The sequence below is a fragment of the Heterodontus francisci genome, chromosome 15, assembly GCF_036365525.1.
Source record: "Heterodontus francisci isolate sHetFra1 chromosome 15, sHetFra1.hap1, whole genome shotgun sequence".
In the NCBI taxonomy this organism is placed as follows: Eukaryota; Metazoa; Chordata; class Chondrichthyes; order Heterodontiformes; family Heterodontidae; genus Heterodontus; species Heterodontus francisci.
This window is the reverse complement of record NC_090385.1, coordinates 53,024,488-53,037,930: the sequence shown is the minus strand read 5'-3', so window position 1 is coordinate 53,037,930 and position 13,443 is coordinate 53,024,488. Positions and strand designations below refer to the sequence as shown.

At 40.6% G+C, this 13,443-nt stretch overlaps 1 protein-coding gene across 2 annotated transcripts in view; it reads left to right on the top strand.

Moving 5' to 3' along the window:
* Nucleotides 1–13,443, top strand: part of ocrl (OCRL inositol polyphosphate-5-phosphatase) — a 181,982-nt gene that overhangs the window by 154,074 nt on the left and 14,465 nt on the right. Inside the window, exons 19-22 of one of the 2 annotated variants that reach the window (XM_068047560.1) lie at nt 2,491–2,514; nt 7,852–7,971; nt 8,877–8,961; nt 10,255–10,382. In XM_068047560.1, the coding sequence (XP_067903661.1) occupies nt 2,491–2,514; nt 7,852–7,971; nt 8,877–8,961; nt 10,255–10,382 (357 nt within the window). The remainder of the gene's footprint in view (nt 1–2,490; nt 2,515–7,851; nt 7,972–8,876; nt 8,962–10,254; nt 10,383–13,443) is intronic. The other variant, XM_068047561.1, reaches the window with a different exon arrangement.

Here is a 13,443-nt window from a genome sequence, read left to right as displayed (position 1 = left end):
AAAGGCCCTTGGATGTCCTTCCTGCCCCGCTGCCAATATGGGCCCTTAAGTGGGCAATTAATGCCCAATTTAGGCCTCATCCTGCTGCCGCCCATATTAGCCCAGGGACAGGCGGACCTGTAGCCATGTGGGGAGCATGCCAAGCAAACCTGTGCAAGTTGCTTTCCAGCTGCAGGAAGAGGGGTCCCTAGTTAAAAGGCACTTTGTGTCTGCTCGAGGAACTCGGCATCGGGAAGGGAGGGGGTGGGCCTGGTGTTGCTGAGGGCCACCCCGCTGCCCATGCTGCCGACCCCTCACCCTGCGAAACCCTTCCCACCCTGACTTAACTATGCCTGGTTCCTTACCTCTGATGGGTCCATGGTGGCACTGCTCAATGGAAGAGCTGCTGGCCACTGATTGGCAGCTCTCAGGCAGATTTCCGTCACCAGTCTCCTTAATCCCAGGGAAGACCCGCTGCTGTCCACTTAAGTGCCTAATTGGCACTTAATGTGCAGGCCTTCCTCAGAGGAGGTGACGTGGGGCTCTTGGCGCTTCAGCTGGTGGCCAAGACCCCTGGCACCCACATAAACTCTCCTCTCCCCCCCGCCCCCCCCCCCCATACTGTGCATGCGCCACTTTAACTTTTTATGCCAGGTATCCCTTCTTCAGGATTCTTTCTTTCTGCTATGTCTTCACCTGCAACCACTACAATAATAGTAGTCCCAGTTTTTAATTTGTTATGAACAGGTAGTTAATTTTGAAAACAGATTTCTCTATATTTTCAACAATCTGTCTGTAAATAGATTGTAATTAAAATTTTTCCCTTTTTAAAAAAAAAACAGGAAAATCATGATGGTGTATTTTTCCACTCCCTCAGTTTGTAAACCCTGACTTAAGGACTGCAACAACACTCTTGTTAAAGTTAAAACAAAGAAGTAGGGTTTATTAACACATTCTTAAACTCGAAGGGGGTTAACTTCGCAACGCACGCTCATAAACATACAAGGGAAGGTAAAGAGATCAAAAGGGCAAGGATATTTACCAGTTAGAAAATAGCTTAATGACAGGGGTCCCAGTTGAACTTAATCTGTTTTTCACTAACATAAAGTCGAAAGCTGGAATTAACTGACTGGAAATGCCGAGTGGAGTAGGAGTCGTAAGAAATTGCTTCTCTGAAATCCTCTTCTCATGCACTTTCGGAGATGAGCTGAGGCAAGTTAGTTTCTGATTTCACCCTTTTTAACGAGAGAGAAACTGGCAGAGAGGTTTTCTTGCTGCTTTGCAGACTGACTTCTTTCCTCCTGCTTGCAGGCAGGCCCCAGAGCTAGTGAGATGCAGCTTCAAGGCAGCTGTTTTTTGTACAAGCTGTTATCTAACTGAAACCATTTCAAAACCAGACAGGCTTTAAAAAAAAAAGTAGCTCCTTGGTCATGTGACCAGACCCCTTCAACTTACTGTCCCACCTCCTGTTGGTGTTGATCACCCCCCCCTCCATTTTAACAAGTTGAACAGAGTTAAATCAACTTATACATGCTGTGTATAATGGCAGCTGACAATAACACCCAAGTACACAAAAATACTATAATTTACAGTTGATTTTCATTCATTCGTGACACCGTATTAACTGTTCAAACTTGGAGTGCCTTGGCATTGATGTTCTAACCCAGACCCAGATAGTCCATTAGTTTAAACACGAGCTTTTCACTTCTGAGTTCAAATCTAGCCAGAATGATAGAGTTGAATGTCTTTTTCTGTCTGCTTACTGTAAAACCTACATGAAATCAGTTTGGAAAGTATGGACCCACAACATAAAACTAACCAGAATGTGACAATAGTCAGCACTAAATTGGTAATCCCACTCCAAGGGGCCACAAGGTAGCTGATGTCGGAAATCAGCAAAGGTTACACTGGTAAAAAGTGGGTTGGCTTCTGAGAGGACACATTGTAGACAGATTTTTACTGAGTCTAATGTTCTATATCTCACCTGAAAGTACTAGCTGTTAACACCCAATGCACAAAATGTAGGATGTTCCATTCCCCAGCATTCCTATCCCTCACCTTGATTAGTACAAGGAGGTAAAAGATAGTATGAAGCTTATCATTTTGCACAAATTTGGAGTCACTTGGAGCTGAGAACGGTTGGTGGGAAATGCCACACTGGTTGAGGTTGCAGCTAAATTACGTTTTTTGGAACCGGGTAAAGAGGGCTTTATCATGAACCTTCCTATCCTCAACTTCAGTGTTTGAAATTATTTCATTCACAAACACAAATGTTTTTTTTCAAAAATGCTCACATTTCCCTGTTGTTGAATTGCACTTCCTCAGGTTCATTTCAAAAATGAGGTTTCTAAAAAGTGCATCTTTTGAAATTTGTGAACAACGCTCCAAGGGATGGAAGTAATTATAGTTACACTTATCTCAATTCTGTTGTTTCTGCACATGATTTTTCTTTCAGAAGGCTTTCTCTGGCTGATGCTTTTTTTCTCTTTCTATCTCTTGTGGCACGTTCAGGATGATGACCGCATATTACAGAAGGTAATAGTACATTTGAAGAGTGTTAGACTAACTGGCTGACTACATCTAATCCTTTCTAAATATTTCATGGATTTTAAAGTATAGAACTGTTCTGAGTTTTCCCAATAGCCTAGTGTACAATGTCACTGGTGTAGTAATTATGCATACAAACCAGAAAATGCTAAGTTTGTTTTCAACTCTATTGAGTTAGCTCATTATGGTTGATCTACTACTATTGGTCTGTACACCCCTGGCTAACTAGGCTTAATGACAAACAGGATCCCTGCTCTGACCACTGCCCAGTGACCTCTGCTGGAAAGTGCACATATATGGATCTCAGTGGCAAAAAATATTTATCTCCATGACAAGAAGGGCCTTTTCACCTCTTCCTCCACCAAGTAGTCAGCTAAGAGCTGACAGAAATAAAATTAGAGTAGCATGTAGTTCTGGCAAGCAAAACTGTAACCACCTGGTTGGGAAACCAGCACTGTAACTTGTCAGATTACTATCGTCATTTTTCAATAAGATAGTATTGTTGGGTCAGAAATGCCAGTAAAGGAAGTACATTTTTACTGTTGGCTTAAGTACTTAAGAAACTCGTGGATGATGAGCTGTAAGGAGGCTGGAGGTTTGCTCCTCCTCCTGCCCCGAGATAGTGGTTACTTGGGTGTTGGTATCTCAATAAAATGACCATTCAAGTATGAACCTAGACAGTGTCTGTTGACAGGCTGTTTGACTGCGGAAGGCACCCCAGTTGAGTCCAGTTCTATTCTTACCTAATCTGCATGCACATAAGAATCACTAAGAACAAGGAAGGTTGAGCTAACTCTTTTCCACTCCGCCATAGCCCAGGGACATTGAAATCAATTCCAGTGCCCCAACTGCTGTCTTAGATGAAATCGCCTAACTTAGCACAGGCTTGGGGTCCTGGATATTAAAATAGGGAGCCCAATAACCTAGACCGCTGGAGGAGCTTCCTCGGCATCACCTTAATTTACAAGAAAAAGGTGCAGTACTGATGCCTGTCAAATTATCTTTCTCGAGCACTTCTAGTGAATACAGTCCACCAGTAGTTACAAAATGATCCCCAGGTACTTGATTGCACAAATGGTACTAATGCATTTTTTTTTCCTGTATGAATTTTTAAATATAGTATCAGCAGCTGAATTCCATGGGAGGTTGACTAATTTCTTGTTTTCAAATCTGACCCTTTTGCCAACTAACACATTTGAAGATTTATCTTGCTACTTTTACAAACTAGAACTAATTCATGGTCTGAAATGTCTGTAGGCTCGTTGAACCAAGTGATCTGTTAGCATTCTCATGGATATTTTTACTCCTTTTGGGACTCTTCATGCAGAATTACACTGCTCAATCAGCAAATCATGCTACATATACCCTGTTAAATGTAGAGATTTGCGGGATTTGGCATGGCATATTGCACTAAATCATTTGCTTTAATCATGCTACAAACGTACTCGCATACCAATCTACTTGAGTGCTGTGTGGCCTGCTGGTAAGGTGTCCCAAATGGCAGCTGTGTTTTGGTTCTCATTTTTCTGGGACATAAAGGAGTGCAAGTGAAAATAGCAAACTTCACAAAGGATCAATGAAGAAATGTAAAATTGAAAAACATTAATTGCTGGGCTACAGGTTATAGCTTCTGTAAGTAGATAGAATATGAAAAAGATTATAATATACACAGTTCATAATTCTTCACAACATGCCCAAATATGTTAACTCAATTTGCATGCTTAAATATCAGGTCTGTGGAATATGTTGCTAGAATTTTGCTCATTTTCCAATTGCTCTTAATGCTGTGGGAATTCTTTTCTGATTAATTAATTAATTCTGGTAATCTATGTGTGGAGCCACGGGAAATGGGCAAGGTCTTAAATGAATACTTCTCGTCTGTATTTACCATGGAGAAGGTCATGGAAGCTAGTGAGTTCAAGGGAGGGAACAGCGATATCCTAGAGCATATCAACATTACAAAGGAGGAGGTGTTGAAGGTTTTGAAGCACATTAAGGTGGATAAATCCCCAGGGCCTAACCAGGTGTATCCTAGGGTGCTATGGGAAGCAAGGGAGGAGATTGCTGGGGCCCTGGCAGAGATTTTTGTATCACCGTTAGCCAAGGTGAGGTACCGGAAGACTGGACGATAGCTAATGTTTTTCCTTTATTTAAGAAGGTCAGCAGCGATAAGCTAGGGAACTACAGGCCGGTGAAATTATTGGAAGGGATTCTGAGAGACAGGATTTATAGGCATTTGGAAAGGCAATGTCTGATTAGGGATAGTCAGCATGGCTTTGTGCGTGGGAAATCATGTCTCGCGAATTTGATTGAGTTACTTGAGGAGGTGACCAAGAGGATTGACGAGGGCAGGGCGGTTGACATTGTCTACATGGACTTTAGCAAGGCCTTTGACAAGGCCCCACATGGTAGGCTGGTCCAGAAGGTTCAAACACATGGGATCCAGGGTGAGCTAGCCAATTGGAGACAACATTGGCTTGGTGATGGGAGGCAAAGGGTGGTAGTGGAGGGTTATTTTTCAGATTGGAGACCAGTAGTGTGCCGTAGAGATCGGTACTGGGCCCTCTGTTTGTCATATATATTAATGACTTGGATGTGAATGTAGGGTACGTGATTAGTAAGTTTGCAGATGACACCAAAATTGGTGGCATAGTGGACAGTGAAGAAGGTTGTCTAAGGTTGCGACAGGATATAGATAAACTGGGAAAGTGGGCAAGGGATTGGCAAATGGAATTTAACGTAGACAAGTGCGAAGTGATGCATTTTGGGAAGTTAAACCAGGGCAGGACATATACAGTGAATGGCAGGGTCCTGGGGAGTGTTGTTGAGCAGAGAGACCTTGGGGTGCAAGTACATAGTTCCTTGAAAGTGGCAACACCGGTAGACAGGGTGAAGAAGTTGTATGGCATGCTTGCCTTCATCGGCCGAGGCATTGAGTACAAGAGTTGGGACGTCATGTTACAGTTGTACATAACGTTGGTTAGGCTGCATTTGGAGTAGTGTGTGTAGTTCTGGTCACTGCACTATAGGAAAGATGTGATTAAGCTAGAGAGGGTGCAGAAAAGATTCACAAGGATGTTGCCTGGTTTGGAGGGCTTGAGTTATAAAGAGAGATTGGATAGGCTGGATCTGTTTTCCCTGGAGCGAAGGAGACTGAGAGGGGACATGATTGAGGTATATAAAATTATGAGAGGCATAGATAGGGTAGATAGCCAGAGTCTGTTTCCCATGGTAGAGGTGACTAAATCTAGAGGGCATAGATTAAAGGTGAGAGGGAGGAGGTTTAAAGGGGATCAAAGGGGTAAGCTTTTCACACAAAGAATAGTGGGTATCTGGAATGAGCTGCCAGAGGAGGTGGTGGAGGCAGGAACAGTAGCAACATTTAAGAGGCATCTGGACAGGTACTTGAATGAGCAAGGCATAGAGGGATATGGAATTAATGCAGGCAGGTGGGATTAATATAGATATGCATTATGGTCGGCATGATCGCGGTGGGCCGAAGGGCCTGTTTCTATGCTGTACGACTCTTAAGACTCCATGATTTAAAGGCACCGTGAGCAATTTTGAGTGATGTAATAAATGATTGTATACAATGTATAGAATATTGAACTGTGGGATATGAATTATTTGTTTATGCATCTGTAGCTTTAACATTCTTGAAAATAATAGACTAACATTGACACCTTTCAAGTTACAGGGAAATGACACCTGTTGATACTCTTGGCTAAAAGCTGCATGTTTGCATTGTTCATGAGCAGTATTCTGCTTGCAAGTTTTGCTGATTTTATTTAGCAAATAAAGTGCTGCCTTCTCGTCTCCATATTTTTCTCTGATAGCTTTTCTTTTTGCTGCTACAGTTTCTCTTATCTTTAAAAACCCAATTTTACATTTATTTTACCTGAAATACTACTACTGGTCCCCCAAAATCACATGCTTTCTTTTCCTGCACTGCAGTAATATGTTAAGAATACATTGAGAATGAATACTGTTGGAATGTCCACTTTCAACCATGTAAATGATTTGTTTCCTCCAATTTCCAAGAAAACTTTGAAATTTTTTATCCTTAATTTTGCCTGTGTTTGAATTAAATTAAATTCAAAATATTTCTAGGACTTTGTTCAAAAATCGAAAACTGAAAAAAAGTTTTAAATAGTTTTAGCTGTTGAAGATATGCTATATAATTATACCATGTAATGTAGATTTGATATCTTGGAATGTCAGCCACGTGTAGTCTCGTGATTTGAGAGTTTGTGCATTGAGCTACCAAAGAAACTGGATTTAAACTAGACATTCCTGTTACTGAAGAGTTCAGTCTGAACCCAAAGCCGCTTCTGCCACCTCTCCCACTCTTCAGTTCCCAAGATGGCTTTTGTCACTCTCTCCCCATCCTTAACGATTCTGCATTTCTTTCTTTCCCACAATCCAGTTTAAAGTATTGCTCCTTGGGTGACTGGCTCTAAAGCCTATCTACCCGACCTGAACCCAACCAAACCCAGGTTCAGGTCAGGTCTGTATTCGGTGTCCAGCATTCGGGCTCGGGTCGGGTCAGGCTGGGATGTACTGTTTGGTTTTGTATTGTTTTTGTTTAAGTTTATGATCTTTTTCTGTTTCAAATATATGTTTGTTATTTTCGGGTCAGATCGGGCATTTAAAAAAAATTAAAGGACTCTGGCGTGGTTCGGGTTGGCTGTTGTCGGGTCGGGCTGGGGTTGAGTTTTAATTTTATTGAGTCTGGCTTTAACTGGCGCCCATGTAACCATATGCAAGCAAGAGAATCAGTGCATCCATGCATTGTTAACAGATAAACATGTTACTGATCACTTTAAAAAGTAAGCTTGGTGCAAAGTCATTCCATTGTGGCACAATGAATGCAATATATAATTTTCTATTAATTACAACAATTTTTTAAAAAGGTGAAATGTTGCCAGAGTTCATGTCATAGCCTTTTACGGACGCTAGAGGGCTAATGTAATTTCAGAATACGGCATTCTGCCACCGAGCGCCATTATCACCTAGAAATCAGAAATTCTGTAGGTGTTTTTTCAAGGGGAAAAATACCTAGTTGCTTTTGTTTTTAAAAATGAGTAGTTCACAATTCAAACTTTTGGGCAAAATATTTGGTTTTCATGATGGTCATCAATATTATAGCTTTAAAAAATAACTACAAAATTACTGGAAAGTGCTGTGCTACTGTTTAATCAACAGTAACCTAGATTCTGGTCTAGATTTGAATGAGCTGTATGAATCAGAAATTACATAATAAAGGACTAGTCCCTTTCCAAATACTGACCCTGAATTGTCCAAATTCCTTACTGTGCTTAATAGGAGAAATCTCGGTTAGAGCTTGTCTCAATGGATAATATTGGAACTGACAGTAAACCTCTGCAGATTCCAAAGGAAATTTGGTTGTTGGTGGATCATCTCTTTAAAAATGCAAGTCGACAGGTAAGTGTTATAAATTTTCTTTCCCTCTGTTCCACTGTCAACTATCACTCAACTCATCCATAATTTATCAAAAGATGACACTCTACTGATGAGAGATATGACTATAGGTAAAGACTTGTGATTTGCATATTGTGATACACATCGAAAATAGTTAATTAAAGGCTCATCTGGCTAATGAAAAGAGTTCTATCTGAGCTACTATGATTTTGAAAAAAACAATAATGCTACATTTTAGATATATAGGATTAAATTTGTCTGCTTAAAGGAATGTTCTTACTGTGGCCTTACCACAGAGTTTTCATAATCCCATAGTCATTTTCTTCTAATTTTTTTTCAGTTTCACCCCTTCCTTCCCTGAAGATGCTGACCATTGCTGGGATGTGATTCAATGTTCTGGTCATCTTTAATGCAAGGGCCTAGCTGTGTTGCCAGGTTATAAGACCATAAAGGGCTTCACAGTCAAACCTGATTTTGTCCCCATTTGCGCATGTCCAGAAGGAGTCATAGGAAACTAATCAGGAATGGGAATGTAAACTGATACCTTTTTTTTTCACCCTTCTCCTCCATTAAGAATTGCTAACTCCGCATAGTTGTATCCGGAACCTTCTTGCCTAAATGCCTTCATGCTAGAACAAGCTCACTAAAGTAATTTTTTTTAAGTGTTTTTATATCTGACTAACCAGTTTACCTGCTAGTAATTGTAGGAAACCTTTAACGATGAGGCATGAAGTTTTGGGCCTAGAAATTCAATTGTGCAGCACCTGTTTTTTATGCATTTCCAAAAATGGGTGTACTCAAATTTCTAGGCCATTGTATCTAAAACCAAGCAGGAGAGTTTGAAATATGAGTTGTCACCAGTGCACAGAATTTCTTGAGTTTTCATTATCCTCTTGCCTTTTTGAAAGGAGGACCTGTTCCAGACGCCTGGTACACAGGAGGAACTTCAACAGATTTTTGACTGCTTGGACACGAGCATTCCACAAACTATTCGTATCCTTTACACTACAGCATGGAGCTGGAGCCAAATCAAGCTTTAGTTTTACAGGCAGCTGCACTGTCACTAAGAACTAAAATGTATGAGAGCCTCTAACGCAAGAATTTCACGTTAGATTAATAGAGCGATGAAAGTTACTGGAAATATTTTGTTCCCATCTATCTTCCTTTCTTTTCTGCCCCCCCTCTCTTCCCCCCCCCCCCCCCCAAAAACCCTTTTGCTCTCTGAGGAGAAGCATTTTTATATTTTCATATATTAGGTAGTCTAATTTGTTTCAAATGGTTGTTCATTTAGAGAGTGGCCTCCTTACACATCATATTATGCTGGAGGGGAAGAATAGGGAATGATGCTTATTCACTAGAGAAACCTTGTGTAATAGAAAATAATTAACAGAATGATTTCTGTATTGACCAGAATTTAAGGATCAGGACTATTGTTGCATATTCTTCCCCAAACTATATGCATACTTTTTAAATTGTATTTCAGCTGTGAGGAAAACATTACATTCGTCTGTGTTGCAGACAAGCCAAAAGGCAGAGTTAGATTACAAAAATGGATCTAAATTTCTTACTATCTTTTGGTATCAAGTTCACATAGTTTTTGAGCAGACAAATGTGTGGTATTATGAAGTTGGAGGATAGAACTTCACTGCCGTAACCCTATTGCCACAGAGTTGCCCATCTCAGTTGTGTTTTATGGGCAAACAACAAGGTGCTCTCGTGCCTGTAGTCATAGTGTCATAGAGAGATACAACACTGAAACAGGCCCTTTGGCCCACCGAGTCTGTGCCGACCAACAACCACCCATTTATACTAATCCTACATTAATCGCATATTCCCTACCAGTAGTGGTAATCTTTTTGCAGCATTGTAGAGAACTGGAAGCCTGCCCACATCTTGGTTGTATGTTAGTATTTGGTTTAGGAAACCACAGTAGGCAGGAGGAAAAAAGGCTCCAAAGAGGTTACGAGATTTATTTTTCTGCACATTTGTCTGACAATGGTTTCAGTAAAGTTTATAATACTTTCCAAAAGCTGACCAACTTTCAATTAAAGTAGTTGTGTTCATTGGGAGTTTTAGGTTATTTTTTCACTCTGGTCAAACCTCCGTCATTTTCCTTCAATCCAGTGTCCCCTCGTTTATAACAGTCCAGATTTATTGCAATCCGATATATTTCAACATATGATGGAAACCACATTGGTGTTCTGTGCAAAGCTAAATTCGTATCTGCTTATGTTAGATACTCCATACCAATCTGTGCTGTTGACATTTCCTGATTTTATGTACTAGCTGGCAGTAACCATTCAGTGGCTGAAGCTCTACTCATCTTCCTTGAAGCCCTTCCAGAGCCTGTAATATGTTATGAGCTGCATCAACGATGCCTAGAAATGTCATACGATAGCCGCAGCTGCAAAAATGTAAGAATTACAGTTCCATGGTTATTTTATGTGACTATTATACTGTTTAAAAAAAAAAATGGATCATAGTTGTTTAACACTTCATAATTTGTGCAGATATACCTTTTTATTGTCTGTAGCAGGCACATATCCATCATATCTACCATTTTACAACAACTTGCATTTGCATAGGGCCTTTTACCTTAGTAATATTTCTCTTATTAGATTGGATCAGTGTGACCAGGTCATTCACAGAAGCACAATTGGCAGCTCTATGATTTGATAGAAACTTGCATCAGCAGAGATTTTGTACGGATGGGAAAGTTGGAATGAAGTTAAGAAAAGTAATTTTGACAGGCAGTTCAATAGTAAACTACCAGAATGAAGCTCTAACTTGTGCCCTAACACTCAGTTCAAAAAGTACCTGCTTGTAGAGGCAGATATCCCTGGCTACACATTTCTGTATTTCCAGATAGCTATCGCCCCTGAAATCAAGATGTTGCATTTTATCAGGTAGGTTGGAATTCCCAGTTATTAATGAGAAATCCCAGCTAGACCCAAAGCAGCATGTCCTTTAGGTGATTCCAAACTGGAGAATAGCCCTGCTACCATTCGATTGCTTTCCTCAAGACTATGCAGTGTAAAATGAGATGCATGATTATTTAGGGATTCTAGGTCTCGCACAAACACATTTACAAGCATGCCTCCACAGGCCATGGTCCTTCATGTATAATATACTAATCCTTTGTTATCTCTTGCCCACCCCCACCTCACTTGCTTATAACCTGTGACATTTCTAATATTTGTCATTTCCAAAGAAGGGTCACTGACCCGAAACGTTAACTCTGCTTCTCTTTCCACAGATGCTGCCAGACCTGCTGAGTGGTTCCAGCATTTCTTGTTTTTGTTTCAGATTTCCAGCATCTGCAGTATTTTGCTTTTATTGTCCTTCATACATACTTCGTTGTCCCTAGATGTTGAGATTAATAATTTTAGTGACAGAAAATAAATATGTTGAGGGTAAACTATACCACAGGTGATGGCAGATGGTTCTCTTGCAGAATGGGGCACTCAACTTTAGGGAGTTTGGCCCCTAGTAGTGTGAACCTAATCACATTTCATCACCTGTAAGGTGATGAGTTTGAGTAGTGTAGCAAGCTTTCTTGTTCAAAGAGCAAATCAGAAGATACCAATAAGGGCAGTCAGTGAATGTAACCACATTTTATAAACATACGAAAATTACTGATGGGCAAAGATCATCTGATCCATGAAGCCTATCCTACACTACAATAGCTAGACCATCATGGCTAAACACGCTACAACCTGCCAAACTGAACATTGAGTCCAATCACATCAGAGCATGACGGACTCCTCTTTTTATTTTTATTTTTAGTCATTTTTTCTGTTTATTTTATTTTAGTTTGTTTCTACTGTGCCTACCCACTGTTTTTTTTCATGTTTGTGCTTGGGGCCAGGCTGTTCAATTTTCTGTTAATTAACACCCTCTCTGCACTAACGCTTTGTCTTTCACCACACCATTAACATACCGTTTGCCTTTGCTCCATGACCACCTGGTCAATTATTCTCTGTGACCTTGTCCTATCAACACCTGGCCCATTGTTATCTCTTGCCCCACCCCTGCTTTACTTGCTTAAAACCTATTACATTTCTAGCCTCTGCCTGTTCTGATGAAGGGTCACTGACCTGAAACATTAACTCTGCTTCTCCCTCCACAGATGCTGCCAGACCTGCTGAGTATCTCCAGCATTTCTTGTTATATTTATGGCTAAACATTCCTTCCCTATCACTCACCTCGCAGCTGCATAATCTCCTGGGAGAGGCAAAAAAGCAGGAAAAATCCAGGACCAATAAGGGAAAAAAATACCCTGTAAAATTCCTCTCCAAACTCCTCAGGTGATCAAAACCAGTCCAGGTGGTCTTGTGGACCAATTATTACCCATAAAGATACTTCTTACAGCTCCCTCGTGAAGCTGTGCAGAGAGTCAGCACCCAACATACCATGGGCAATGTATTTCTGTGCTCACAATTCTGGGAAAAGAAAAACCGCCTAACATCCAGCCAATCCTACACCAACATAGTTTAAACTCATGTCTCCTGATCCTCCCAATCTGTTAAACTGGAATAATCTATCAAGAGGGACAGTATAGAGCCCTCTTTTTTTTTTAAAGAGAAAACACAATGTCCAGCATCCTCTTTTCAGTTTTAAAATGCAAGTCCTCAAAATTTAACCAAAATTGAAGTACTATTGTAACAATACACACTTGCTCAAATATACCTTCTCAAGGGCAATTAGGGATGGGCAATAAATGCTATCCTAGCCAGCGATTGCCACATCCCATGAATGAATTTTTTAAAAAACTTGCACCTCATTTCCCACATTCTGTCTCGCACAAAGGCCCACTCTCCTATCCTCCTCTGTCCTTACCAGCCTCCATTAACTATCTGTCAGTCACCTCAACAACTTCAGAATCCATATATTTGTCTCAGAAACCCACCACGGTCTTGCTGCACCTTACCTCTCCAAACCTGTGTTCCATCCCACATCTTCTGCACTTCAAATTTCAGTCTGTTAAGCATCCCCCCATTCTATTGGTAACAAAGTCTTCAGTCACCTCGTCCCCACTCACTGGGGTTCTGCTCCCAAATACCCCCATCTTGCTACAACCGCCTCATCTTCAAAATTCTCCTTAAAAACCTACTTCTTCAACCACACCTTTGGCCACCTCACCTAATTTCCTTACTTCTGCTCGGGTCTGACACCAAATTGAGTGGCATAGGACTTCTTGCCACATTAAAGAAGTCACATAGCTAAGTTGTTGTTGAATGTTTATACATGGTGTAGAGGTATATTAATTCTGAACATCTGTAGTTTTAGTACAAAAATTATTGAAAGCCCCGATCCCTAACGGTAGCATTTATTGGATAAGAGAATACAGTTGTTGCAAATAATATTGTATCCATCATCAAATTCAATCGGTATTTCAAGATTGTTTAACTCTCTAATATCCGATTATTCTTTCTTGGCATTTCTTCGCGGACAAAGATTTAGGAAGGTTGCATT